We start from the raw sequence: 27,212 nt of genomic DNA on the forward strand, positions 1-27,212 counted from the left end.
TCTCTTCCAGTGCTGTTGTGACCCTTACGGTAAAGAAGTTGTTACTCATGTTGAGGTTGAACCTCCTGTGCTATAGTTTACATCCACTGCCCTTTGTCCTATCCCAGGGTGCAACTGAGCACCTCCCTGGATCTGCTGGACACACTCCTCTCACTGCACCCCAGGATCCCATTGGCCTTCTTGGCCACCAGGGCACATTGCTGTCCCCTGCAGAACTTGTTGTCCACCAGCACTCCCAGGTCCTTCTCCCCAGGGCTGCTCTCCAGCAGATCCCCTCCCAACCTGTACTGCTGCAGTTTCTGCTTCCTTCCCAGGTGCAGGACTCTGCACTTCTCTTTGTTGAACCTCATTAAGTTCCTCTTTAGAAAGACCTATCTCCAAAGACAGACTATTACAGTGGAATTCTAGATCCTTTGGGTACTTTTAGGGTAGGGCGCTTCCTGGTTTTCTTTTTGCTTGCTCTCTTCTGTTCCATTTTAAAGAATTGTCCATAGGAGGTAATCCTTGAAAAAATCTTGCCTGCCTTGGGTGGCAGAAATTCTTGGTGTCCAGCCTGATTGCATGAGGTGGAAGCTGCAAAATCATTTGTGATGGGACTTGAACAGCAGATCAACAAAGTGTGGGAAGATGTGTTTGTACTTTGCAGGTGTTCATACCTTATAGGTTCCCTTGCCTATGAGCTCAGTCCCTGTGGGAATAAGGAATGCTTTAGTATGCAAGGAGCAGCCTTCTGAAGTGGAAAAATATGGAAATAGAATTGTTTTGAATTAGGAAATTGTTTTTTTTTTCCCCTTGTGAGTGATTCTCCAGCATTATTGAGTTTGACTTTGTAGTCTTTTAGAGATAATTAAAGATGATTAGATTTCAGGCTGGTGTTTTGGCAGGTGATGCACACTTGTTTCTCTGCTTCAATTTGAAAGTCAAAGGAAAGGTTTTTGGTTTACCTGCCTGTATTTCTTTCCAAAGGTGGAAAGTGGAGGTAGGTGTTGGGTTTGCACGTTCTCCTGCATGCAGTTACTTGCATGAGTGCTTGAGAGGTGTAGGCTTGCTTTAAGCATTCAGGTTTCTGCAGAATGGGACCAATAGTTTCTTTTCCAATGCCATTTAGAATTCCTAGGTGATGTCTCTAGTAGTACCAAGGGGGGAAACAAAACCAGAGAGAAACCTTCTGCCTTGTGGAGGAGAGGATTTCAGTAACAATGTGCTCCCTCACTCAATAACTTGGACCTGTTTTGTGCTGTTTAACAATGGTCATCCTTGTGTTGGATTTGACAGTGTTAGTAACAAACATGGCAAACCCTTGATCAAATGTAGGGAGAAGCAGGACATCGTGTGCTTCATGTTCTCTAAACTCCAGTTGGAGATCTTCTATTATGTACCTAGAATTCATTGCACTTGCACATGTCCTCTGTATGTCTTCCAGTTGTTGCCTCTGAATTTGGAGCTGAACTAATGACAGATATTTAAGGCTTTGGTACTGTGAAGCTTATGAAAGAGATCAAAGCTAACTTGATGTGTTTTGACAGTCTCAGTTTCTAAAATAGGCCACAGCTCATAATGTTTTGTCATTGCCTTGTGTTTATGTACCAGGAGCCAGCCAGCCAGGCCTGTGTTTATTAAGCACAGTAATCAAAAGCCCACCCTCCAGATGTGTGAGCATCATTTAAAAGCAGGGATTTCAAGTTCTAGTGGCAGGCACCTGGGGTCAGAGATGGTGGCAGTTTGCAGAGAAGGGCAACAAAGTTGGTGAGGGGCTTGGAACACAGCCCTATGAGGAGAGACTGAGGGAGCTGGGACTGCTTAGCCTGGAGAAGAGGAGACTCAGGGGAGACCTTATTGCTCTCTACAACTACCTGAAGGGAGGTTGTAGACAGGCAGAGGTTGGTCTCTTCTCCCAGGCAGCCAGCACCAGAACAAGAGGACACAGTCTCAGGCTGCACCAGGGGAGGTTTAGGCTGGAGGTTAGGAGGAAGTTTTACACAGAGAGAGTGATTGCCCATTGGAATGGGCTGCCTGGGGAGGTGGTGGAGTCACCATCACTGGAGGTGTTCAGGAGGAGACTTGACAGGGTGCTTGGTTGCATGGGTTAGTTGGTTGGGTGGTGTTGGATGATAGGTTGGACTTGATGATCTTGGAGGTCTCTTCCAACCCGGTTTATTCTATTTTATTCTATTCTGTTTACCACACTTTGCAGGATATGTAGATACTGTCTTAAATGTTTACACCACCTGTATCTCCCCAGAGAATCCTGCACCCATAACAGATATCTCGTGAGACAAAAGCCATGGTATGTGCAGAGGAAGTTCTAATTTGATGGAAGATAAATTTTTACTTGTAAAGCTTTGCTTCAAAAAGGCATAAGCCATCTTGTTCCTGGTAAGGAAGGAAAGGGACCTGGGGGTACTGGTTGACAGTAGGCTGAACACGAGCCAGCAGTGTGCCCAGGTGGGCATCCTAGCCTGCATCAGGACTAGCCATTCTGCCCTGTGCTCAGCACTGGTTCGGCCACACCTTGAGTCCTGTGTCCAGTTCTGGGCCCCTCAGTTTAAGAAAGATGCTGAGATGCTGGAAGGTGTCCAGAGAAGGGCAGCAAGGCTGGGGAGGGATCTGGAGCAGAGCCCTGTGAGGAGAAGCTGAGGGAGCTGTTGATGTTTAGCCTGGAGAAGAGGAGGCTCAGGGGAGAGCTTCTTGCTCTCTACAACTCCCCGAAGGGAGGTTGTAGCCAGGTAGGGGTTGGTAGCCAGGTGGGGGTTGGTCTCTTCTCCCAGGCAACCAGCACCAGGACAAGAGGACACAGTCTCAAGCTGTGCCAGGGGAGTTTTGGGCTGGATGTTTGTGATGGTTGAAATTCTTCCCAGAAAGAGAAACTGGCCATTGGGATGTGCTGCCCAGGCAGTCAGTGGAGTCACCATCCCTGGCAGTGTTTAAAACCAGCCTGGATGAGGCACTCAGTGCCATGGGTGAGTTGATTGGATGGTGTTGGGTGATAGGATGGACTTGATGATCTCAAAGGTCTTTTCCAACCTGGTTAATTCTGTATTGTGTATTCTGTGTTCCCCTCCTTGCTCTTCCTTTGTCTCCTTCCTGCTGGACAACCAGCAGCTCAACATATAGTAGTGGGGCAGACCAGTATGTTCCTTCAACAGGGAAGTGGCTGAGCAGAGATTTTAAAGGGGAAGCATCTTACTGGAACAGGAATACATCAATTAATGAAATATTATAAAGATTATTGCAGGGAAAATGGTTGAGAATTCATGGTCTGTGCTATCCCCTTGCAGTTAAAGTTCTAGGATAGCTTTTCAGGGAGGAGATGTGGGTTTTGTACATTCAGCTGTGGCAGTTGCTGTTCTTCACAAGGATCAGAGGATGTTAGGGGTTGGAAGGGACCTCTGGAGATCTTTGAGTCCAACCCCCCTGCCAGAGCAGGACCATAGAATCCAGCACAGGTCACACAGGAACACATCCAGACAGGGCTGGAAAGGCTCCAGAGAAGGAGACTCCACAGCCTCTCTGGGCAGCCTGTTCCAGTGCTCTGGGACCCTCACAATGAAGAAGTTCCTTCTCCTGTTGAAGCGGAACCTCCTGTACTGTAGTTTCAATCCCTTGCCCCTTGTCCTATTCCAGGGTGCAACTGAGCAGAGCCTGTCCCCTCCCTCTTGACCCCCAGCCCTCAGATATTTAGAAATATTTAATAAATCCTCTCTCAGTCTTCTCCTCTGCAGACTAAATAGCCCCAGGGCTCTCAGCCTCTCCTCACCAGGCAGTGCTCCAGTCCCTTCAGCATCCTGGTGCATCTCTGCAGTTAGTAGTACCTCTTGTGAACTGGCCAAACAAGCTTGCCTGGAGGTGGAGCTTGCTTTTCATCGTTTCATAGTTTCATTCAGGGTTGGAAGGGACCACAAGGATCATCTAGTTCCAACCCCCCTGCCATGGGCAGGGACACCCCACACTAGATCAGGCTGGACAGAGCCTCATCCAGCCTGGGCTTAAACACTGCCAGGGACGGGGCCTCGACCACCTCCCTGGACAACCCATTCCAGGGTCTCACCACTCTCATGGTGAAGAACCTCCTCCTCACATCTAGCCTGAATCTCCCCACCTCCAGCTTCATTCCATTCCCCCTAGTCCTGTCACTACCTGAGATCCTGAGCAGTCGCTCCCCAGCCTTCCTGTAGGCCCCCTTCAGATACTGGAAGGCCACAATGAGGTCACCTCGGAGCCTTCTCTTCTGCAGACTGAACAGCCCCAACTCCTTCAGTCTGCCCTCATAGGAGAGGTGCTCCAGCCCTCTGATCATCCTCCTGGCCCTTCTCTGGACACCTTCCAGCACCTCCACATCCCTCTTGTAATAGGGGCTCCAGAACTGGACACAGTACTCCAGGTGGGGTCTCACCAGGGCTGAGTAGAGGGGGAGGATCACCTCCCTTGACCTGCTGGCCACACTTCTCCTGATGCAGCCCAGGATCTGATTGGCTTTGCGGGCTGCAAGTGCACACTGAGAGCTCCTGTTGAGCTTTTTGTCCACCAGCACCCCCAAGTCTCTCTCCTCAGGGCTACTTTCCAGCCAGTCACTGCCCAGCCTGTATTTGTGCCTGGGATTGCCTCGACCCAGATGCAGGACCCTGCACTTGCTCTTATTGAACTTCATGAGGTTGGCTTGTGCCCAGCTCTGCAGCCTGTCCAGGTCCCTCTGGATGGCCTCCCTTCCCTTCAGCGTGTCTGCTGCACCACACAGCTTGGTGTCATCAGCAAACTTGCTGAGGGTGCACTCAATGCCACTGTCCATTTTGGTTACTTTTTTTGAGAGAAGGACCTATTTTTGTCTGCTTGTTTATTTTTTCTCAGCTCCTGTCATTTGCAGTGTTATGCAGCGTTCAGCAGGAGCAGGGAGGGGATTGTCCCCCTGTGCTGGGAACTGCTGAGGCCACACATCGAGTGCTGTGTCCAGATTTGGGCACCTCAAGACAAGAGAGATGTGGAGGTGCTGGAGCCAGTGCAGAGGAGGGCAAGGAAGCTGGGAAGGGCCTGGAGAAGAAATCTGATGAAGAGCAACTGAAGGAGCTGGGGATGGTTAGTTTGGAAAAGAGAGGAGGCTGAGGGGAGACCTCCTGGCTCTCTACAGCTCCCTGAAAAGAGGTTGTGGAGAGGTTGGTGCTGGTCTCTTCTCACAGGTGATTAGCCATAGAAGAAGAGGGAAGAGCCTCAAGCTGCAGCAGGGCAGATTCAGTCTGGAGAGTAGGAAGACTTTTTCCCCATCAAGAGTGTTGAGGCCTTGGAATGTGCTGCCCAGGGTGGTGGTGGAGTCTCCAAGGCTGGATGTGTTTAAAGGTGCTTTGGATGTGGTGCCTGGGGCTGTGGTTTAGGAGTGATCCTTGTAGAGTAGGGTTCTGGGTTGGACTTGGTGATCCTGAGGGTCCTTTGCTACCTGAATGTTTCTGTGATTCTGTCTCAGAGGGGAACACCACACTTTATTGAAGAGTATGAGCAGTGTCTGCCATAATCAGATGATGTGGAAAAGCCTGGATTTTTGTTCTTTTGGAAGTTGTGCTTGTGTTATGTTTGCTCTTGGTAGCTTTTTATACCTTTATTCACACAAAAAAAGACAGCTGCTGATTTCATTCTTCCTTCGGTGGTTGATGTGCTGAATCAGACTAGAGGGCTGCCTGACACTTGCTGTTTTTCAGCACTGTATGAAGTGTCTGAGCAGCTCAGACAAAGTGCCTGATGAATCCTTGCTGACCAGGCTAGAAAATAAAATTGAATAGTTTATCTTCCAAAAGATCAATAATAGATACCTCTGGACCTCCTCAGTTCATAACTTGCCTCTCTCCCATTGTCTGAGGGCAGGCCCTGTGGTCTCTTATGCTTGCCCTCTCTTCTCCAGTCGCCATCATGAATCACAGAGCCTTGAAAATAGTTTCATAGTTTCATTCAGGGTTGGAAGGGACCACAAGGTTCATCTAGTTCCAACCCCCCTGCCATGGCAGGGACACCCCACACTAGATCAGGCTGGACAGAGCCTCATCCAGCCTGGTCTTAAACACCCCCAGGGACGGGGCCTCGACCACCTCCCTGGACAACCCATTCCAGGGTTTCATCACTCTCATGGTGAAGAACCTCCTCCTCACCTCCAGCCTGTATCTCCCCACCTCCAGCTTCATTCCATTCCCCCTAGTCCTATCACTACCTGAGATCCTGAGAAGTCCTTCCCCAGCCTTCCTGTAGGCCCCTTTCAGATACTGGAAGGCCACAATGAGGTCACCTCGGAGCCTTCTCTTCTGCAGACTGAACAGCCCCAACTCCTTCAGTCTGTCCTCATAGGAGAGGTGCCACTCCTCTGATGGTGCTGGTATTGCCTCAGGGTAATATTTCTTTATACTGAATTTTTTCAGCTAGCTTTGGAAGAGAAGTTCCTAAGTAAGGGATGCAGAAGCAGCCTGATGTTTCTGAAGGGTTTTTTTTAGGCCTTATCCTTCTATAAGATGTACAAACAAGGTTCTCACCACAGGGAAATCAAAAGAGAATGTGCTGACCTCCAAAGATGTGGTAGGATTTAAAAATTGCTCTCTTCTTGGTCAGTGCTAACATAGAATCATAGAGTTGTCAGGATTGGAAGGATCATCCAGTTCCAACCCCCCTGCCATGGGCAGGGACACCTCACACTACAGCAGCTTGCTTACAGCCACATCCAGCCTGGCCTGCAAAACCTCCAGGGATGAGGCTTCCACCACCTCCCTGGGCAACCTCTGCCAGTCTCTCACCATCCTCATGGGGAAGAACTTCTTCCTGACATCCAATCTCAATCTACCCACATCCAGTTTTGCTCCATTCCCCCCAGTCCTATCCCTCCCTGACACCCTAAAAAGTCCCTCCCCAGCTTTCCTGTAGCCCCCAACAGATGCTGGAAGGACACAACAAATTCTCCTCAGAGCCTTCTCTTCTCCACACTGAACAACCCCAACTCTCTCAGTCTGTCTCCAGAGCAGAGCAGCTCCAGCCCTCTGCTCATCCTCGAGGCCCTTTTTCTGGACACCTTCCAGCACCTCCAGATCCTTCTTTATTATAATAGGGGCTCCAGAATCCTTCATGATGGGGAACTGGGTGTTCAGGGAGAAAAGATCTTCTGCAGCTCGTGGGTAGTAGAGTCTGCTGCCTGCAGAGGCCGAGCTCTGTGTCTGTGTGATGGAGCCCGTCTCCTTTCTGCTCTCCAAAACACCACATATGGGAAGTAGTGAGAATATCTGCCTGCTTTGTTGAACATATGTTTTTCTTTCACTCAGGTTGCTCCTTAGTGATTTCCCTGTAGGAAAACTTGCTGCATTTTGAAGTGTCTCCTGGAGAAGTTGAGGCTTAGTCATTGTTTAGTGGTAAGCAGGCTGGTGACATACTGGGTCAGTGGGAATTGGAAGCAGGATGATAGGAGAGTATAAGGAGTGTAGCATTTCCTGCCTTCCTGGGCTGGAATCTGTAGCTAGGAATTGGTTCACTTTGCATTTGACTTCCTTTTCCATGGTCAGTCACAGCTATGGCAGCTGATCTCTAAGCAAAGTAACTTCAAATTCAGTAAGCTTTAATATGTTTCTCCAACTTTCTGGACAAGTAGATCTCTTGTATGGGAGGCTGAATTATTTTTTTTCAGGGAACTTAAGCAGTAAAACCCCAGCTCTCCATAATTCTACCATAAAACTAACTGGTCTCCTGGCCATGAAGGCTTTCCAGGTAAGAGAATGCCCTGCTTTTCCTGCATGGCTGCCTGCTCGACTCTGCTCCTGCTCAAGGGACTTGAAAGTGCTGAAGGAACCACAAATGGAGATTGATTTCCCCAAACTCACTGAGGCAGTGATTTAGTTTACTAAAAGGAGTTCCCTTTGCATGACTAAATCCAGCCAATGAGTAACTGGTTCAGCTTTGTCCAAGCAGCTGGAAGTTCTTACAGAGGAGAACAAGATTGTAGAATGATAGAATGGTCCAGGCCAGAAGGGACCTCCAAAGCTCATCCAGTCCGACCTCCCTGCAGTCGGAAGGGACATCCCCAACTAGATCAGGTTGCCCAGGGCCTGCTCAAGCCTCACCTTGAATAGCTCCAGGGATGGGGCCTCAACCACCTCCCTGGGAAACCTGTTCCAGTGTTCTACTACCCTCATATTAAAGAACTTGTTCCTCACATCCAATCTAAACCTGCTCTGCTCTACTTTGAAGCCATTGCCCCTGGTCCTGTCCCTGCAGGCCTTTGCAAACAGTCTCTCTGCAGCCTTCTTGTAGCCCCCTTCAGGTCCTGGCAGGTTGCTCTTAGGTCTCCCTGGAGCCTTCTTTTCTGCAGGCTGAACACCCCCAGCTCCCTCAGCTTGTCCTTGAAGCAGAGCTGCTCCAACCCCCTGATCATTTTTGTGGCCCTCTTCTGGGCCCTCTCCACCAGGTCCCTGTCCTTCCTGTACAGAGGGCATAGGATGTCCTTATAATTGATTTGGGAAGAAAACTGCAACATGCATGCAGCAATTAAAATTTGATCTGCATTTTTACTGGGGGAGGGGGGGAAGTTCAGCATTTAAATTGCTCTGCTAATGCTTTGCTCTGATACAACCACACCTTCTGTGTGATTTTGTAGGCAGTAGCATGTCTGTTGTCTTCACTTGGTGCTTGTGTTAAGACTGTCCTCACAGCTTGTAACAAACATTTGCTGTAGCAGAAGCAGAGAGTAGTATGTACAATTTTTCCATGGTTTGGAAGTGGAGCATTTTTTCACAGCAATTCCAAAAGGCAGTGTGAAGTCCTGAAGTGTCTTTCAAAGGTTGCCCTACACAGAAATGTCATCATCTGACTTCCTTTTTTTCTCTTTGGTTTTTAATATAAATCATTAGGGTGGCAGGTACTGATAGGACTAAGAGGAATGGAACAAAACTAGAAATGGGAGGTGATTCTCCCACTCTACTCCATTCAGGTGAGATCCAAACCTGGAGCACTGTGTCCAGTTCTGGAGCCTCTATTACAAGAAGGATCTGGAGGTGCTGGAAGGTGTCCAGAGAAGGGCCATGAGGATGAGCAGAGGGCTGGAGCTGCCCTGCTCTGGAGACAGACTGAGAGAGTTGGGGCTGTTCAGTCTGGAGAGGAGAAGGCTCTGAGGAGACCTAATTGTGGCCTTCCAGTATCTGAAGGGGGCTACAAGAAAGCTGGGGAGGGACTTTTTAGGGTGTCAAGAAGTGATAAGAGTGGGGGGAACAGGGCAAAACTAGAAGTGGGTAGATTGAGATTGGATGTCAGGAAGAAGTTGTTCCCCATGAGAGTGGTGAGAGACTGGAAGTGGTTGCCCAGGGAGGAGGTGGAAGCCTCATGCCTGGAGGTTTTTCAGGCCAGGCTGGATGTGGCTGTGAGCAAGCTGCTCTAGTGTGAGGTGCCCCTGCCTATGGCAGGGGGGTTGGACCTGGATGGTCCTTGAGGTCCCTTCCAACCCTAACAATTCTCTGGTTCTCTGATTAGTGCTGTTGGAAGTGATGATTATGTTTATGGCTTAACCCTTTATTGTGCATGTGTTTGAGGTGGAGCAGCATCCAACTACAATTTAATTCATGGAATTGTAGAATGGTAGGGGTTGGAAGTGACCTCTAGAGATCATTGAATCCAATTCCCTCACCAAAGCAGGGTCACCTAGGGCAAGGCCACACAGGAATGCCTCCAAGCAGGTTTGGAACGTCTTCAGAGGAGGAGACTCCACAGCCTCTTTGGGCAGCCTGTTGCAGTGCTGCAGCACCCTCACAGGAAAGTGTCTCCCCTTGTTGAGGTGCAACCTCCTGTGTTCCAGCTTGTACCCATTGCTCCTTGTTCTGTTTCTGGGCACCACCCAAAAGAACTTGTCACCTTCACTGTAACACCCACCCCTCAGATATTTATAGACATTAATAAGATCCCCTCTCAGCCTTCTCAAGGCTAAAGAGGCCCAGGGCTCTCTGTCTTTCTTCATAGGAGAGATGCTCAATTCTTAATCTATATTTGTAATAAATCACTGTAGTGCTCTATTGTTAAGTCACATCAGATGAGTCACTTGCCAAAGTTAACCAAACTAGTCATGTGCTTGCTCTTGTTGCTTAATACTGGCTGCAGTACCTGCTGTTACTGTTTGCTTCACCTAATCAAACTTTTGATTTCATGATTGGCAAAATGAGAGCTTGACCATTCAAACAAACAACCAAAAAACCAAACCAAACTTCTCAGGAATCTACAAACAGCATTTCAGTTAGGCAGTATTACTGAGACAGCATTCCCAAATCAGTTTTCCTGCATCTGAAATGAATAGTTCCTTCAGAATTTCATGACCTAAATGTAATTATGCAGGCAGCTAGAGATGGGTGCCCAAGACATTTTTATCTGTGGAAAGCACAGCTGAGACTTTTGTTTCATTCAGTGGACCTGGCTGTGTCAGGGTTCAGCATCTGGGTCAGGGCAATCCCAGGCACTGAGGGGATCCATCCAGAGGGTCCTGGACAAGCTGCAGAGCTGGGTCCAAGCCAAGCTCAGGAGATTCAACAAGACCAAGTGCAAGGTCCTGCAGCTGGGTCAGGGCAATCCCAGGCACCAATATAGGCTGGGCATGAACTGGCTTGAGAGCAGCCCTGAAGAAAAGGCCTTGGAGGTGCTGGGGGATGAGAAGCTCAATAGGAGCCAGCAGTGAGCACTTGCAGCCCAGAAAGCCAAGCAGAGCCTGGGCTGCAGCAAGAGAAGTGTGGCCAGCAGGGCCAGGGAAGGGATTCTGCCCCTCTGCTCCACTCTGCTGAGACCCCACCTGGAGCACTGTGTCCAGCTCTGGAGCCTCTACTGCAGGAAGGATCTGGAGGTGCTGGAAGGTGTCCAGAGAAGGACCACGAGGATGAGCAGAGGGCTGGGGAGGCACTCTTTAGGGTGTCAGGGAGTGATCGGACTGGGGGGAATAGAGCAAAACTAGAAGTAGGTAGATTGAGATTGGATATTAGGCAGAAGTTCTTCCCCATGAGGGTTGTGAGAGCCTGGAAGAGGTTGCCCAGGGAGGTGGTGGAAGCCTCATGCCTGGAGGTTTTTCAGGCCAGGCTGGATGTGGCTGTGAGCAAGCTGCTGTAGTGTGAGGTTTCCCTGGCCATGGCAGGGTTGTGAACTAAATGATCCTTGAGGTCCCTTCCAACCCAGACACACACTATAAAATGATGTAGCACCAGCTATTTCTAAACAGCTGTTAAGAAATTAGTAATGGAAAGTTGTGTTGCAGTGGGTGTGGTAAGAGCTACACCCACATTCCTGAGTGATAAAAATGCAAGTAGACATCCAGGACCCTGCATGTTCTCAGCTGTATGCTGACTGTCACCAACCAGGCTGTGCTGCATGAATTGAACTGTTTGCAATAGGTAGCTGTAAGATGTTTGCTATAGAGTGCCATCAGATGGAGCCAAGGCTGTAGATGAATACAAAATCACTTTTTTCCTGTTATGAGGACAGGCTGAGGGAGCTGGAGTTGTTCAGCCTGGAGAAGAGAAAGTTCCAGGGAGACCTTATAGCAGCCTTCCAGTAGCTGAAGGGATCCTACAGGAAGGTTGCTAAGGGACTTCACGTGAGGATGTCTAGCAACAGGACAAGGGGAAATGATTTGAAGCTGAGGGAGAGTAGGTTTGCACTGGGTTTTAGGAAGAAGTTCTTCAGGATGAGGGTGGTGAGACTCTGAAATAGGTTCCCTAGGGGGGCTGTGGATGTCCCCTCCCTGGGGGGTGTTCAGAGCCAGGCTGGATAAGGCCGTGAGTCAGCCAAGTCTAGTTGAGAGGTGTCCCTGCCCATGGCAGTGAGGTTGGAGTGGATGATCTCTGAGGTCCCTTCCAGCCTGGGCCCTTTTTATGATTCTGTTGTAATTCTATGACTTTAACAGCAGTTACAGTTAGTACATTGTTTTATTTTGATATTGGTATTCTGAATAAAAGTTTGGTAATGCCTTGAACACGGAGAGCTCAAAGAATCATCACCTTAACTCTGTACAAACATTTCAGCATCATTTAAGCATAAATATTTCTGGGAATACAGGTCACTAGTTAAGGAGTCACTGCTGCACACTTACTTCTTGGTTGAGTGCAATGAAAGCCTCCCTATAGTCTCTTCCTTAGTGTACAGCTTTCAAGACTCCTGAAAGAAGATTATTTCTTTTGCCAGGGCATTTACATGAGCCTGCAGTGTGCCCAGGCAGCCAGGAGGGCCAATGGCATCCTGGCCTGCATCAAGAACAGTGTGGCCAGCAGGAGCAGGGAGGTCATTCTGCCCCTATACACTGCACTGGTTAGGCCACACCTTGAGTCCTGTGTCCAGTTCTGGGCCCCTCAGTTTAGGAAGGAGATTGACTTGCTGGAGCATGTCCAGAGAAGGGCAACGAAGTTGGTGAGGGGCTTGGAACACAGCCCTGTGAGGAGAGGCTGAGGGAGCTGGGGTTGCTTAGCCTGGAGAAGAGGAGACTCAGGGGTGACCTTATCACTCTCTACAACTACCTGAAGGGAGGTTGTAGACAGGCAGAGGTTGGTCTCTTCTCCCAGGCAAGCAGCACCAGAACAAGAGGACACAGTCTCAGGCTGTGCCAGGGGAGGTTCAGGCTGGAGGTCAGGAGGAAGTTTTACACAGAGAGAGTGATTGCCCATTGGAATGTGCTGCCAAGGAGGTGGTGGAGTCACTATCATTGGAGGTGTTCAGGAGGAGACTTGATAGGGTGCTTGGTGCCATGGGTTAGTTGATTAAGTGGTGTTGGATGATAGGTTGGACGTGATGATCTTGAAGGTCTCTTCCTACCTGGTCTGGTATTTTCTATTCTATTTTCTATTCTATTTTCTATTCTATTTTCTATTCTATTTTCTATTCTATTTTCTATTCTATTTTCTATTCTATTTTCTATTCTATTTTCTATTCTATTTTCTATTTTATTCTGTTTCCCAGCCCTTTCCCTTTTTGCCAGATCTCCCTTGGTTTAAACAGCAGGGTTCAAATGAAGTTATAAACCAAGCATCTTAATTGGTGAAGGTTCATCACCTAAAAACTGTTGACTGATCAAGCAGCCCTGATAATGCAAATCACTTTCCTCTGAGGAGGTCCTGAGGAGAAAGTTAAGGCATGTGTGTAGTTGTAGTGTGAGCTTTGGTTTTGTCTTTTCTCTGTGCTTGAATTATTCTTACTCCTGAACAGCAGCACGTAGTCTGTGCCTGAAAAATCCTCACACTGATCCAGTTCCCACTTGTGTTTGTTGCTCAGGAACAAACCTGTTTCTGCTTGTTCTTCTCAGAATAAATCACTTGGAATAAGTAGTTCAAACAGCAGGGCTCAAATGAAGTTTTAAACCAAGCATCTTGGGTGAGGAATGTTCATCACCCAAAAACTGTTGACAGATGAAGCAGCCCTGAAAGTACAAAGCCCCTTTTCCTCTGAGGAGGTCCTGTGTATGGATGCAGGTTGGCCCAAAGGTGGGCTGGAGCTTGGCCAGACCTTCAGGAGCTCCAGACACTGCCTGGGTTAGTGCTGGATGTTGGGGAAAGTAGAAGCTAATGCACAGTGAGGCTCAAGATACAATTCACAGGGCTGATGTATGACTGCAGATTTTTTTTGTGCAGCAGCAGTTTCAATGGAAATAACTCATTTCCTAGTGCAGGAAATGATCTGAAGGTACAAAATAAACACATGGGCTTGGGCCTGTTTTTCATTGAGTCCCATCTGGTGGCTGTGTGGAAGAAATATGCATAGGGTAGACATTGGGGTTAGGCCTCTTGAATGAGACGCTTTATGCTGGTTTAAGAGAAGGGCAGAACTATCAGACATTGAAGTTAGGCCTCTGGAATGAAATCCTTTATGTTGGTTTGATAGCAGGCACAACTACTAGACATTGAGGTTAGGTCTCTAGGATGAAATGATTTATGCTGGTTGAAGAGAAGGGCAGCACCATTAGACACAGGATTAAGCCTCTAGAATGAAATCCTTTATGCTGGGTTAAGAGCAGGCAGAACTATTAGATGTTGAGGTTAGGTCTCTAGTATGAAATCCTTTATACTGGTTGAAGAGAAGGGCAAAACCATTAGACACTAAGCCTCTAGAATGAAATCCTTTATGCTGGGTTAAGAGAAGGCAGAACTATTAGATGTTGAGGTTAGGTCTCTAGAATGAAATCCTTTATGCTGGGGTTCACAGCAGGCAGAACTATTAGATGTTGAGGTTAGGTCTCTAGAGTGAAATCCTTTATGCTGGTTTAAGAGCAGAGGAGCACCATTAGACACAGGATTGAGCCTCTAGAATGAAATCCTTTATGCTGGGTTAAGAGAAGGGCAGCACCATTAGACACAGGATTAAGCCTCTAGAATGAAATCCTTTATGCTGGGTTAAGAGAAGGCAGAACTATTAGATGTTGAGGTTAGGTCTCTAGAATGAAATCCTTTATGCTGGGTTAAGAGAAGGCAGAACTATTAGATGTTGAGGTTAGGTCTCTAGAATGAAATCCTTTATGCTGGTTTAAGAGCAGGGCAGCACCATTAGACACGGGATTGAGCCTCTAGAATGAAATCCTTTATTCTGGGTTAAGAGAAGGGCAGCACCATTAGACACAGGATTAAGCCTCTAGAATGGAATCCTTTATGCTGGGTTAAGAGCAGGGCAGCACCATTAGACACAGGATTGAGCCTCTAGAATAAAATCCTTTATGCTGGGTTAAGAGCAGGCAGAACTATTAGATGTTGAGGTTAGGTCTCTAGAATGAAATCCTTTATACTGGTTGAAGAGAAGGGCAAAACCATTAGACACTAAACTAAGCTTCTAGAATGAAATCCTTTATGCTGGGTTAAGAGCAGGCAGAACTATGAGATGTTGAAATTAGGGCTCTAGAATGAAATCCTTTATTCTGGGTTAAGAGAAGGGCAGAACCATTAGACACAGGATTAAGCCTCTAGAATGAAATCCTTTATGCTGGGTTCAGAGCAGGCAGAACTATTAGATGTTGAGGTTAGGTCTCTAGAATGAAATCCTTTATGCTGGTTTAAGAGCAGGCAGAACTGTTAAGACCTTGAGGTTACTCCTCTATAATGAAATGCTTTATTGCTGGTTTAGGAGCAGCAGAACTATTTATGTTGTAGCCATTCCAGTCCAGCTTGTAACTCAGCTTGTAAGTGCGTGCCTGTCTTCCTTGGCTACGATGGCAGTCTTACGGCTCCAGGCTTCTAAAAATCATCATAACCTCTGAAATTCAGGGGAAAGGAGCAAAAATTGCCTTCTGTATAAATGCATTTAGTGATCCAGGCAGTCTGTTTTATTTATTGGTTTTTTAATTCAGAGGCATTGTAGTGCTTTCCATACAACTCAGCCCGCAGAGCACAGCTCTGTAAAGAGAGGGAGATGAAGAAGCCTGTTCAGTTCTAACCTCTCCTATGGAGGAAAAAAATAAAACCCACCACAGAAGCTAACCAATTTGAAGCAATTTATTTAATCTTTCCTCTAATTGATTGCACCTGGTGAGAGGAAAACCCTATTTAACTTGATCAGTCAGTCATTTAAAATCTTGTCACTGTTTGGAGGGCACTTCCTCATATTAAGTCTTCTGACTGCTTTCACTCATTTCGGTTCATGTATCAAGAGGCTTAATAAGCTGGGTAGTGCAAGTTAAATAATTGGATTCTTGCAGTGCTATGAGACTGGAATACATAGATAAACAGAATGGCTGCTCAGTAACAGCTTCTTTTTGGAGTGGGTTTTTAATTGTAATCAAGGAGTCACACGATGTCAGGGGATGGGAGGGACCTCTGGAGATCTTCCAGTCCAACCCCCCTGCCAGAGCAGGACCAGAGAATCCAGCACAGGTCCCACAGGAACACATCCAGACAGGGCTGGAAAGGCTCCAGAGAGGGAGACTCCACAACCTCCCTGGGGAGCCTGTTCCAGTGCTCTGTGTCCCTCACAGTGAAGAAGTTCCTCCTCATGTTGAGGTGGATCTGTCTGGTTCCCTCACAAAAACGTGAGGCGTCCAGAAATTAAATGACCGCCAAAAGTGAACTCTTTTGCACCTTCGTATTCACATTTGCCTCTTCCATTTTGTCCACCAGTGTCTGATGCTAGTGTTTTGCTGCTTCTTTTGTTTTGTTTTGGTGTTTTTTTGGTGGTTTTTTTTTTTTTTGGTGTTGTTACTGTTGTTGATTTTGTTGCCTTTATTTCTGTTTGGTTTGAATTTATTATTGTGTTTCTATGGAACTGGTCAAAGAACCGTTACTGTATTTTATGTTTGTATCTACATTTTATTTTGCATGCTTAACGTGGCTTTGCCTGGATATTCTTTTTGGTAAGTTCAGAATTTCAAAAGCATACTGTTTTTTCTGTAGTGGAAAAAAAAAAGTTTGTAACCTGCCACCTTTCTGTTCTGCCACCTCAAGTAATGTGGCTACCTCGTTGTCGTGCTGATTCGTACTCACGCCCTGCTCTGCTCTTGCTAATGGTACATTATACGTAACACTGGTTTCCTAACTACCCATTTTCATCTCTAGCTGAGCTAAAACCAATATGACTTTGGTACTAATGTGTACTAATTTGACTTTTTATCTTCAAAGTGTAGTTGGCAGCTCTTAAAATGATCTGAGGACTCTGTGTGTGTGTGTTTGAGACACGCAGAACCTCGGGCTTTAGCAAACCATGTTAAGGCTTCTCTGCATAGCCAGGTGGTTACTCTGCGCTTCACAGGTATCATTTTTCAGCAGTTTCCTCCCAGATCTTCAAAGATTGACGTGCATGTTTGTGTTTCTCTTTTAGCAACAGCTTGCTCAGCTCCAGAAAGAAAAATCAGAGATCCTGAAGAACCTGGCGTTATACTACTTCACGTTTGTTGATGTTATGGAATTTAAGGTAAGGCGTCAGCAAGTTTGCTGATGACAGAAAGCTGGAGGAGTGGCTGGCACAGGAGGGGTGTGCTGCCATTCAGCCAGACCTGGACAGGCTGAGAGCTGGGCAGGGAGAAACTGAATGAAGCTCTACAAGGGCAAGGGGAGAGTCTTGCATCTGGGAAAGAACAACCTCACGGAACAGGATAGGCTGGGGAATGAGCTGCTGGAGAGAAGGGAAGGGGAAAGGGACCTGGGAGTCCTGGTGGATGGGAGGTTGACCATGAGCCAGTAATATGCTCTGGTGGCCAAGAAGGCCAATGGCATCCTATAGTGGATTAAAAAGGCTGTGCTCAGTAGGTTGAGAGAGGTTCTTCTCCCTCTCTACTCTGCCCTGCTGAGGCCACATCTGGAATTTGTGTCCAGTTCTGGGCCTCTCAATTCAGGAAAGACCTCAGGGAACTGCTTGAAAGAGTCCAGCATAGAGCTACAAAGATGATTAGTGGACTGGAACATCTTGCTCATGAGGAGAGCCTGAGGGAGCTGAGGGCACTGTAGCTCGGAGAGGAGGAGCCTGAGAGGTGACCTCATTGCTGTTGCTAAAGCTGTGCAGGGGGAGTGCCCAGAGGCTGGAGCCAGGCTCTGCTGGGGGATGCCCAATGCCAGCACAAGGGGCAGTGGTGGAAGCTGAGGCAGAGGAAGTGCCATGGAAACAGGAGGAAGAATATTTTCTGTGTGAGGGTGACAGAGGCCTGGAGCAGGCTGCCCAGGGGGGTTGTGGAGTCTTCTTCTCTGGAGATCATAGAACCAATAAGGTTGGAAAAGACCTCAAAGATCATCCAGTCCAACCTGTCACCCAAGACCTTATGACTACATGGCACTAGATATTCAAACCCATCTGGATATGTTCCTGTGTGATCTGCTCTAGGTGATGATGCCCTGCAGGGGGTTTGGACTGGGTGAGCTTTCCAGGTCACTTCCAACCCCTAACATTCAGTGATTCTGTATTACCAAAATAGGTCAGTCGGTTGTTCTGTCGCATCAGCTTTCTGTCTTTTTATGTATGAAATGCCACTCTGCAGTGAAATAACTGAACTCCTTCCTTGGGTGTTGGGGGGGGGAGTGTGGAAATAAATCAGTCTGCCTCTGAGAGTGGAGTGATTTACTCAGATCTTTTTTTAAACTGAATCTATTTCTCTGTTTCTCAAGGACCATGTCTGTGAGCTGCTGAACACTATCGACGTGTGCCAAGTCTTCTTTGATATCGTAAGTTGCTGGAGTTAAACTTGCAAAGGAGTTAAACTGTTCAAGCTTCAAAAGGTTTCTAATCAAGCTTCAAAAATGTTTCTAATCAGGGTCCAGCACAGGGAGTTTGAACAACTTGTTTGTTTACCCATGAAAGGTGACATCTCTAGTTAAAATGAGAGGATAAACGTCACCACTGTAATCTTCAGGACTCTTTTATAAGAGCTTGGAATCAGGAGAGAGACAGTTCTCAACAGGCTGCTGATGGGCAGCATTGTGTGTTACCAGGCACACAAATCATGCTGTAATGCTTTGCTTTATTGCATCTGCAAGTTAATGCTTAGGGTTTGCTGTCATGTCTATGCTTAAGCCATGTGGGGGTTGGACTTGATAACCTTCGGTGGTGCCTTCCAACCCCTAACATGTTGTGCTCCTGTGACAGGAGTACTGCTGCTATCCACCTGAGCCATGTGAGGAGATAACTCCTTGCTTGGCTAAAACAGTCCAAAAGGAGCTGCAAGTGTTCCATTAAACACCTTCTTCTAAATCCCAAACACTGAAAAACCCTAAACCAAAACCTCAAAAGACCTTTTCCTCTTGTTTTCAGCTTTGTTTTTCTTGATGTTCTTAATATCACTTGCTGGGTTTAATAATTATTCTAAATCTGGCTGACTTAGGTTCATAGTATGAAACAGAGGCAGACACATAGCCTGTGGAATGATGCCCCCTGGCCTGTGGCATACCTGCTACCTTCCTTCTTTAAATCTAATTCCTAGCCAAGCCACTTGCTGACTCTTTGTAACATTGAAGAAAAGTTTTCTTACCTGTCAGCTAACCTGAAAAAAAAACCTAGAAATGGGTAGATTGAGATTGGATGTTAGGAAGAAGTTCTTCCCCATGAGGGTGGTGAGACACTGGCACAGGTTGCCCAAGGAGGTGGTGGAAGCCTCATGCCTGGAGGCTTTTAAGGCCAGGCTGGATGTGGCTGCGAGCAAGCTGCTGTAGTGTGAGGTGTCCCTGCCCATGGCAGGGGGGTTGGAACTGGCTGATCCTTGAGGTCCCTTCCAACCCTGACAACTCTGTGATTCTGTGAAAGATTTGTTTGTGTTTGCTTTCATGACTGCAAACAGTTCTGGGGATTTGAGTGAATAAATTTAAGGCCGTAAGAAGGCTGTGTGTCACTGGAACAAAAAGATAGTTCATGGCAGTCCGTTGGATTTAAAAACTGCTGAAAATTGGTAGAAAGATAAGGAGAAGGTTGTATGCTTGTTTCTAACAAAGTTTAGAGTGATAATTAACTGTTGTTTTTACCCCTAGACTGTAAACTTTGATTTAACAAAGAACTACCTAGATCTGATCATCACCTACACAACTCTAATGATCCTGCTGTCTCGAATTGAAGAAAGGAAGGCTATCATTGGCCTGTACAACTATGCCCATGAAATGACACATGGAGCAAGGTAAGCAGTCTCTTGTGTAAGAAATCTGTCTTATAATAGTAATAACAACCACCACAACAGGAAGAGCTACAGCTGAGTGAATTGTTTTGTTGTTGCTTTCAGTGACAGAGAATATCCACGCCTCGGCCAGATGATTGTGGATTATGAAAATCCCTTGAAGAAAATGATGGAGGAGTTTGTACCTCACAGTAAAGTATGTAACTGCTTTTCACAGCATAACAGTAACCTTAGTGGGCAGAATCAGAGAGGAAAAAGTAAATGTGAAAGACTTGGTTTTGTCCTAGGTATGCAATGTACAGAGCATTTTTCCTGGGGATCCAAATAAGGGAACCTATACAGGAATGTGAAGAGCTGTTTTTAAGGTGCCAGTTTTTTCACTAAGAATTAGAAATTGATTACAAAATAGTTTGTCTTTATACATAGAATGGTTTGGCTTGGAAGGGACCTTAGAGATCATCTAGTTCCAACCCCTCTGGTATTGGCAGCGGCACCTTTCACTACACCGGGTTGTTCAAGGTCTCATCCAACCTGGCCTTGAGCACCTCCAGGGAGGGGGTGTCCACAGCCTCCCTGGGCAACCTGTTCCAGTGTCTTACCACCCTCACTGTAAAGAATTTCTTTATGATACCCAGTCTAAATCTGCCCTCCTGAAGCTCCAATCCCACTTCAGGTACTGGCAGGCTGCTGTAAAGTCTTTGGGAGTCTTCTTCAGGCTGCATAGCCCCTGCTCTCACAGACTGTGCCTGAGAGAGGGGTTCCAGCTCTCTGATCATCTTGATAGCCTCCTCTGAAACCCCCTCCAGTAGTTTATCAAAGAATGTTAGGGACTGGAAGGGACCTCCAAAGATCAAGTCCAAACCCCTTGCCAAAGCAGGATCACCTAGGGCAATCACACAGGAACACATCTGGGTTGGTTTTGAATATCTCCACAGAAGGACACTCTCAAATCCCCCGGGCAGCCTGTTCCAGAGCTCTGTCACACTCACAGTGGAAAAAATTCTTCCTTCTGTTTCCATGGAACATCCTATGCCTTAGCTTCCACCACTGCCTCTTGTGTATCACCCAGCAGAGCCTGGCTTCATCTTCTGGGCACTAACCCTGCACATCTTTATCAACAGCAATGAGGTCACCTCTTCAGGCTCCCCCTCTCCAAGAGAGCCCCAGCTCCCTCAATCTTTCCTCATAAGGAAGATCACCAAATCAAACAGGTTGGAAAAGACCTCAGAGATCAAGTCCAACCTATCACCTGACAACTAAACCATGGCTTCAAGTGCCACATCCAGTCCTTTTTTGAACGCCTCCAGGGATGGTGACTCCACCACCTCCCTGGGCAGCACATCCCAATGGCCAATTACTCTTTCTGTGAAGAACTTTCTCCTCACCTTGAGCCTAAACTTCCCCTGGTGCAGCTTGAGACTGTGTCCTCTCCTTCTGCCACTGGTTGCCTGGGAGAAGAGTCCAACCTGACTGATTCTTTCCATATCCCTTCGCTGATTCTCTTTCCTAACACCTCCTTTGCTCAAAAGCTGACATTGTGTGCTCTGCTGGCTTGACTTCACTACATTAAATGAACACAAATCCTTCAGTCTTTTCTGTGCAAGGGCTTCTGAGCTCTCATTCTGGCGCAGCTGGTTCCACTGCAGATCTGTGATGATTTATCTAGGCTGTGTTTTTGTGTGAGAAAGCTTTGGGAAAGTGACAGAAGCCTCACTGCTATCAATGCACATCCTGTTTATCTCTTCCTCTTCATCCCCTAGACTTGATACTCCATCAAGGGAAACCAGATTTGTTTGATCAGTGCTGACTGGCTGTTATTTCTAAAGGGGTTATTTTCTAGGTGCTTGCAAATTGACTGCCTAACAACTTATTTTGCAGTCTTTGACAGGAGTTTAAATTCAATACTAAGCTATTGCCTGGGGTGTTTGAAGTTTGGGGTTTCTTCCCCCCTCATTTTTAAGGTCCTGCAGCTGGGTTGGGGCAATCCCAAGCACTGATACAGGCTGGGCAGGGACTGGCTTGAGAGCAGCCCTGAAGAAAAGGCCTTGGGGGTGCTGGGGGAGGAGAAGCTCAACAGGAGCCAGCAGTGAGCACTTGCAGCCCAGAGAGCCAAGCAGAGCCTGGGCTGCAGCAAGAGAAGTGTGGCCAGCAGGGCCAGGGAGGGGATTCTCCCCCTCTGCTCCACTCTGCTGAGACCCCACCTGGAGCACTGTGTCCAGTTCATGGGGGTTGGAACTGGATGATCCTTGACATCCCTTCCAACCCTAACAATTCTGTGATTCTATAAGTTTAGGTGCTGGTTGTCTTTTTCTTCCTGCTCTAGCTGATCCTGCTCTGGCAGGAGGATTGGACTAGATGATCTTTCAAGCTCCCTTCCAGCCCCTAACATTCTGTGATTCTTCTCTAACTCTTTTGAGATTATTTTTCTCCTTAATTTCCTTCATCTTTTCAGGGTAGTCTCCAGAAAGAGTTTTCCAGCTACATGTCTTAAGTGCCCTGAAGTGAAATAGTTTTGGCTAATTCTCATTGTCTAAAGAATCTGCAATCTTATTTTTGTTACACTTTCCTCTGCATGATTCTTATCTTGTTAAGACTTACTTAGCTAAGGGTTTCATCTGAAATTAACTTCTTCTTTGCACATTGTAGCAAAGATGCTTCACTTTTCGGTATTATCTTTGTTCATCCTCTCCAGTTTAGCAGTGGGCCAATCCTTTCCCTTCAGATATCCCTTTTGCTAGAGGTATAAATTGGGGTTAGGAATCCCTTCAGGCACTGTGCTACAGAAACACTTCAGGTTGCACTCTCAAGGTACTGCACACTTGTCCCTTCATCATGTTGCTACCTTGCAGTTGTTTAGTCCTTTAAATTAGCTTCAGAAGATTGCATTTAAGGCTTTTTTTTTTCTTTTTTACCTTTGTGACCTTCTCTGCTGGCATAATGCATAAATCATGTACTGATTCCCACTAAATAATAACTTAATGAGGTACAACAAGGAGAAGTGCAGAGTCCTGTGCCTAGGGAGGAAGAATGAACTGCAGCAGTACAGGCTGGGAGGGGATCTGCTGGAGAACAGCCCTGTGGAGAAGGACCTGGGAGTGCTGGTGGACAGCAAGTTCTGCATGTGACAGCAATGTGCCCTGATGGTCAAGAAGGCCAGTGGGGTCCTAGGATGCATTAAGGGGAGTGTGTCCAGCAGATCCAGGGAGGTTCTCCTCCCTCTCTACTCTGCCCTGCTAAGACCTCACCTGGAATATTGCATCCAGTTCTGGGCTCCCCACTTCAAGAGGGACAGGGATCTGCAGGAGAGAGAGCTACAAGGGTGATGAAGGGACTGGAGCACTCCCTGGTGAGGAGAGGCTGAGAGCTGTGGAGCTGTTTAGTGTGGAGAGGAGAAGACTGAGAGGGGATCTGATCAATGTCTGTCAACATCTGAGGACTGGGGGTCAGGAAGGAAGGGACAGGGACAGCCTCTGCTCAGCTGCACCCTGTGACAGGACAAGGGGCAGTGGATGTAACCTACAGCACAGGAGGTTCCACCTCAACATGATGAAGAACTTCTTCACTGTGAGGGTGACAGAGCACTGGAACAGGCTGGCCAGAGAGTATGCATTCCTGTGTGACCTGCTCTAGGTTCTGTGGTCCTGCTATGGCAGGGGGGTTGGACTCGGTGATCTCCAGAGGTCCCTTCCAACCCCTAACATCCTATGATCCTGTGACCTGGCTCCATGGGATTTTGTACAACCACCAGTATTGATGCAGAAGACAGGGGAAAGTATAGAACCACACTTCTGCAGATAAGATTATTCTGCTTTGAAGATGCAGATTAAGCTTAATCTGCTTCGATGCTGCTGCTGCATGTAATTATTTGCTAGCACGGGGCAGGGGGAGTTAAAAATAGTAAATGAAGAGCTGGAGAAGGCAATAACACACTGATTGTGATGCTTGAATAATTAGTGAATAAAACCAAAGAACTTTGAGTTGTACATTACAGATTTGTTCTCCCTGCTGATGTTTCTATTTGTTTGGGTCTTTTTTTGTGGCCTCTATCTCTGAACTTGGAAGTTTTATAACTCTAATTAGGGAAAAAATAATCCAATCCAAGCCTCCTGCTTCTTTTCATGTTTCCCTAAGCCTGGATTAGTCTTTCATATGTCAAATAAACTAGATGCAGTGGGTGTGAATCTCTGGTTCCATTTCAGAGCTAGTTCAGTGAAAGGTTTTAATTATCATTAGTAATGATGCTGACAAACCAGCACCTCTGAGAAACCAGTATTGAGTGGCTCTCATGCTTGAAGTTTGGCAGGGTCAATACACTATTCACAAAATAAGGGAAAGGACTTGGAATGTTTGTCCAAAGCTGAGCCCCCAGGGATCAGTTCTGGGCCCTATCCGCTTTAACATCTCCATTGATGATCAGGATGAGGGGGTCGAGTCAGTCATCAGCAAATTTGCAGATGACACCAAGTTGGGAGCAGGAGTTGATCTGTCACAGGGTAGCAGAGCTCTGCAGAGGGATCTTAACCAACTGGACAGATGGGCAGAGTCCAAAAGATGGCATTCAACAAGTCCAAGTGCCAGGGGCTGCACTTTGGCCACAACAACCCCATGCAGAGCTACAGGCTGGGGTCAGAGTGGCTGGAGAGCTGCCAAACAGAAAGGGACCTGGGGGTGCTGATTGACAGCCACCTAAACATGAGCCAGCAGTGTGCCCAGGTGGCCAAGAAGGCCAATGGCATCCTGGCCTGCATTAGGAATAGTGTGGCCAGCAGGAGCAGGGAAGTCATTGTGCCCTGTACTCTGCACTGGTTAGGCCACACCTTGAGTCCTGTGTCCAGTTCTGGGCCCCTCAGTTTAAGAAGGACGTTGAGAGACTTGAAGGTGTCCAGAGAAGGGCAATGAGGCTGGGGAGAGGCCTTGAGCACAGCCCTGTGAGGAGAGGCTGAGGGAGCTGGGGTTGTTTAGCCTGGAGAAGAGGAGGCTCAGAGGAGACCTCATTGCTCTCTACAACTACCTGAAGGGAGGTTGTAGCCAGGAGGGGGTTGGTCTCTTCTCCCAGGCAACCAGCACCAGAACAAGAGGACACAGTCTCAAGCTGTGCCAGGGGAGGTTTGGGCTCGAGGTGAGTAAGAAGTTCTTCCCAGAGAGAGTTGTTAGCCTTTGGAATGTGCTGCCCAGGGAGGTGGTGGAGTCTCCATCCCAGGAGGTGTTCAAGAGGGGATGGGACATGGCACTTGGTGCCATGGTTTAGTCATGAGGTCTGTGGTGACAGATTGGACTTGATGATCTTTGTGGTCTCTTCCAACCTTGGTGATTCTGTGATATCAAAGAAATCATTGGCTCTCCTTTTTAGTCTCTTTCAGATGCTCTGATTTCACTCCAGATGGTCTATCCTCGAAGAAATCTCTCAGCTGACCAGTGGAGAAATGCACAACTACTGAGCCTCATCAGTGCCCCCAGTACAATGCTCAATCCTGCACAGTCTGACACAGTATGGCCTTTTTGTTTTGGGTTCTGTGATAGAAGTGACCCAGGTTTTTCTGAGAGACCATCTGGGCACGTTTGGGGGTTGGTTTGTTTTAATGTAGCTTTTTATCAGAGCTGTAAGTAGGCCTGTTGGGAGAACTGAACACTCCAGTATGGGGGAGAAGGTTTCTTACGTTCATGAAAGGTTCTGTTGAGGTAGGCTCATGCCTTCATTTCTAGCATTTGATAATCACAAGGTGAAGGGAAGCCACATTAACTTCAGCAGTGTTAGAAGGAAGGCATCCTGTGTGCTGCCCCAGATGTCTGTGGGCCAACAAAGTGGGAATCAGAAGTGATGCTGCCTTTAAAACTTGCTGCTTGCATTCGCTGCCTCAGGTTGATGTGGATGGTCATCTCACTTGACAACATGCCAGCTCCCAGCTTGTGCTTAGTATACCTCAAAAGCCTTAAGTAGCATGCATTAAGGAGCCTTAAATACAATCTTTGTTGAAATCAAATGTTCCCTTTTCTGTTGGAGGTATTGGAGGGTATGGAGGAGGCTCATGTACTATTCCAACCCTGGGCTTCTAAAGGGATGGAACAGTGCCCTGTTAGCAATCAGCAGCAGTATTCCATGAGTCATCAGCATTTAAGGCTTTATTTGTCCCCCTTACTTTTTTATCTAAGAGGACTTTCTTCTGAGCTGTCTTTTCTATCAAATCAGTTGGCTGCAACTTGCTGTTTTATCAACAGATGCCGTGTGAATACCTCTCTCTGGATGCAATGGAAAAATGGATCATTTGTGAGTACAGTCTTCTCAAACAGCTCCTGGTTGTAGGAGAAAAATTAAGATTTGAAAGAGTGTTTGCTTTCCTGGGCTGTACAAAAGCTGTTCTGTGCAGATGAGGTTCTAGAGGTTTATTCATTGAGTAAATCTCCTTTGTGTGCATCACGCTTTGGTGTGCGCCGAAGAGAGAGTCTCAGAATCAACCAGGTTGGAAGAGACCTCCAAGATCATCAAGTCCAACCTATCACCCAACACCATCTAATCAGCTAACCCATGGCACTGAGTGCCTCATCCAGGCTGGTTTTAAACACTTCCAGGGACGGTGACTCCACCACCTCCCTGGGCTGCACATCCCAATGGCCAATCTCTCCTTCTGGGAAGGATTGCTTCCTCACATCCTGCCCAAACCTCCCCTGCTGCAGCTTGAGACTGTCCTCTCCTTCTGTCACTGGTTGTCTGGGAGAAGAGACCAACCCCCACCTGTCTGCAACTTCTCTTAGTATCAGTCAGGGTTGGAAGGGACCACAGGGATCATTTAGTTCCGCCCCCCCTGCCATGGGCAGGGAGACCTCACACTGAGCCTCCTCTTCTCCAGGCTAAACACTCCCAGCTCCCTCAGCCTCTCCTCACAGGGCTGTGCTCCAGACCCCTTCCCAGCCTTGTGCTCCAGACCCTTCCCCAGCCTTCTTGCCCTTCTCTGGACATGTTCCAGCATCTCAACATCTTTCTGGAATTGAGGGGCCCAGAACTGGACACAGCATATGGTGCTGGAATGGAGTATGTCAGCAACACTGACAGCAAGCTTTGACTAAAACAATTCCCATGACAATAGCTGAGCAGTATGGGCGTTAAAGAATTCATGTGACCAAAAAATGTTACAAAAACATCTCCACTGGGTCAGTGGGCTGAGGCCAATGGGATGAGGTTCAACAAGGCCAACATCAGGGTCCTGCACTTTGGCCACAATAGCCTCATGCAGGCTACAGACTGGGGGTGAGTGGCTGGAGAGCAGCCTGGCAGAGAGGGACCTGGCAGTGCTGGGTGACAACAGGTGGACTGGAGCCAGCAATGTGCCCAGGGGGCAGGGAAGGCCAAGGGCATCTTGGCTGACAGCAGGAATAGTGTGGGCAGCAGGAGCAGGGATGAAATTCTGCCCTGTGCTCAGCACTGGTGAGGCCTCAATTCCAGCACTGTGTGCAGCTCTGGGGCCCTCACTTCAGGAAGGATATTGAGGTGCTGGAGCAGGTGCAGAGGAGAGCAGCCAGACTGGGGAGGGGGCTGGAGGGGAAAGTCTGATGAGTAGAGGCTGAGGAAGCTGGGGGTGTTCAGCCTGGAGAAGAGGAGACTCAGGGGGAACCTTATCACTCTCTGCAACTACTTAAAAGGAAGTTGTAGTCAGGTGGGGGTCAGGCTCTGCTCCCAGGCAGCTTGCGA

The 27,212-nt window shown here is 47.5% G+C and overlaps 1 protein-coding gene across 4 annotated transcripts in view; it reads left to right on the plus strand.

The window, feature by feature from the left end:
• NCKAP1 (NCK associated protein 1) overlaps window positions 1-27,212 on the plus strand; it is a 112,458-nt gene that overhangs the window by 19,192 nt on the left and 66,054 nt on the right. For 2 of the 4 annotated variants that reach the window (XM_068137830.1, XM_068137832.1), the window contains 6 exons: window positions 16,759-16,851; window positions 18,036-18,092; window positions 19,389-19,531; window positions 19,634-19,724; window positions 24,879-25,016; window positions 25,745-25,793. In XM_068137830.1, coding sequence (XP_067993931.1) covers window positions 16,759-16,851; window positions 18,036-18,092; window positions 19,389-19,531; window positions 19,634-19,724; window positions 24,879-25,016; window positions 25,745-25,793 — 571 coding nt within the window. The remainder of the gene's footprint in view (window positions 1-16,758; window positions 16,852-18,035; window positions 18,093-19,388; window positions 19,532-19,633; window positions 19,725-24,878; window positions 25,017-25,744; window positions 25,794-27,212) is intronic. The other 2 variants (XM_068137831.1, XM_068137833.1) reach the window with 1 other exon arrangement.

Source organism: Melanerpes formicivorus, unplaced genomic scaffold, assembly GCF_026170545.1.
Source record: "Melanerpes formicivorus ecotype bairdi unplaced genomic scaffold, bMelFor1.0.p_v2 SCAF_5, whole genome shotgun sequence".
NCBI classification, from domain to species: Eukaryota; Metazoa; Chordata; class Aves; order Piciformes; family Picidae; genus Melanerpes; species Melanerpes formicivorus.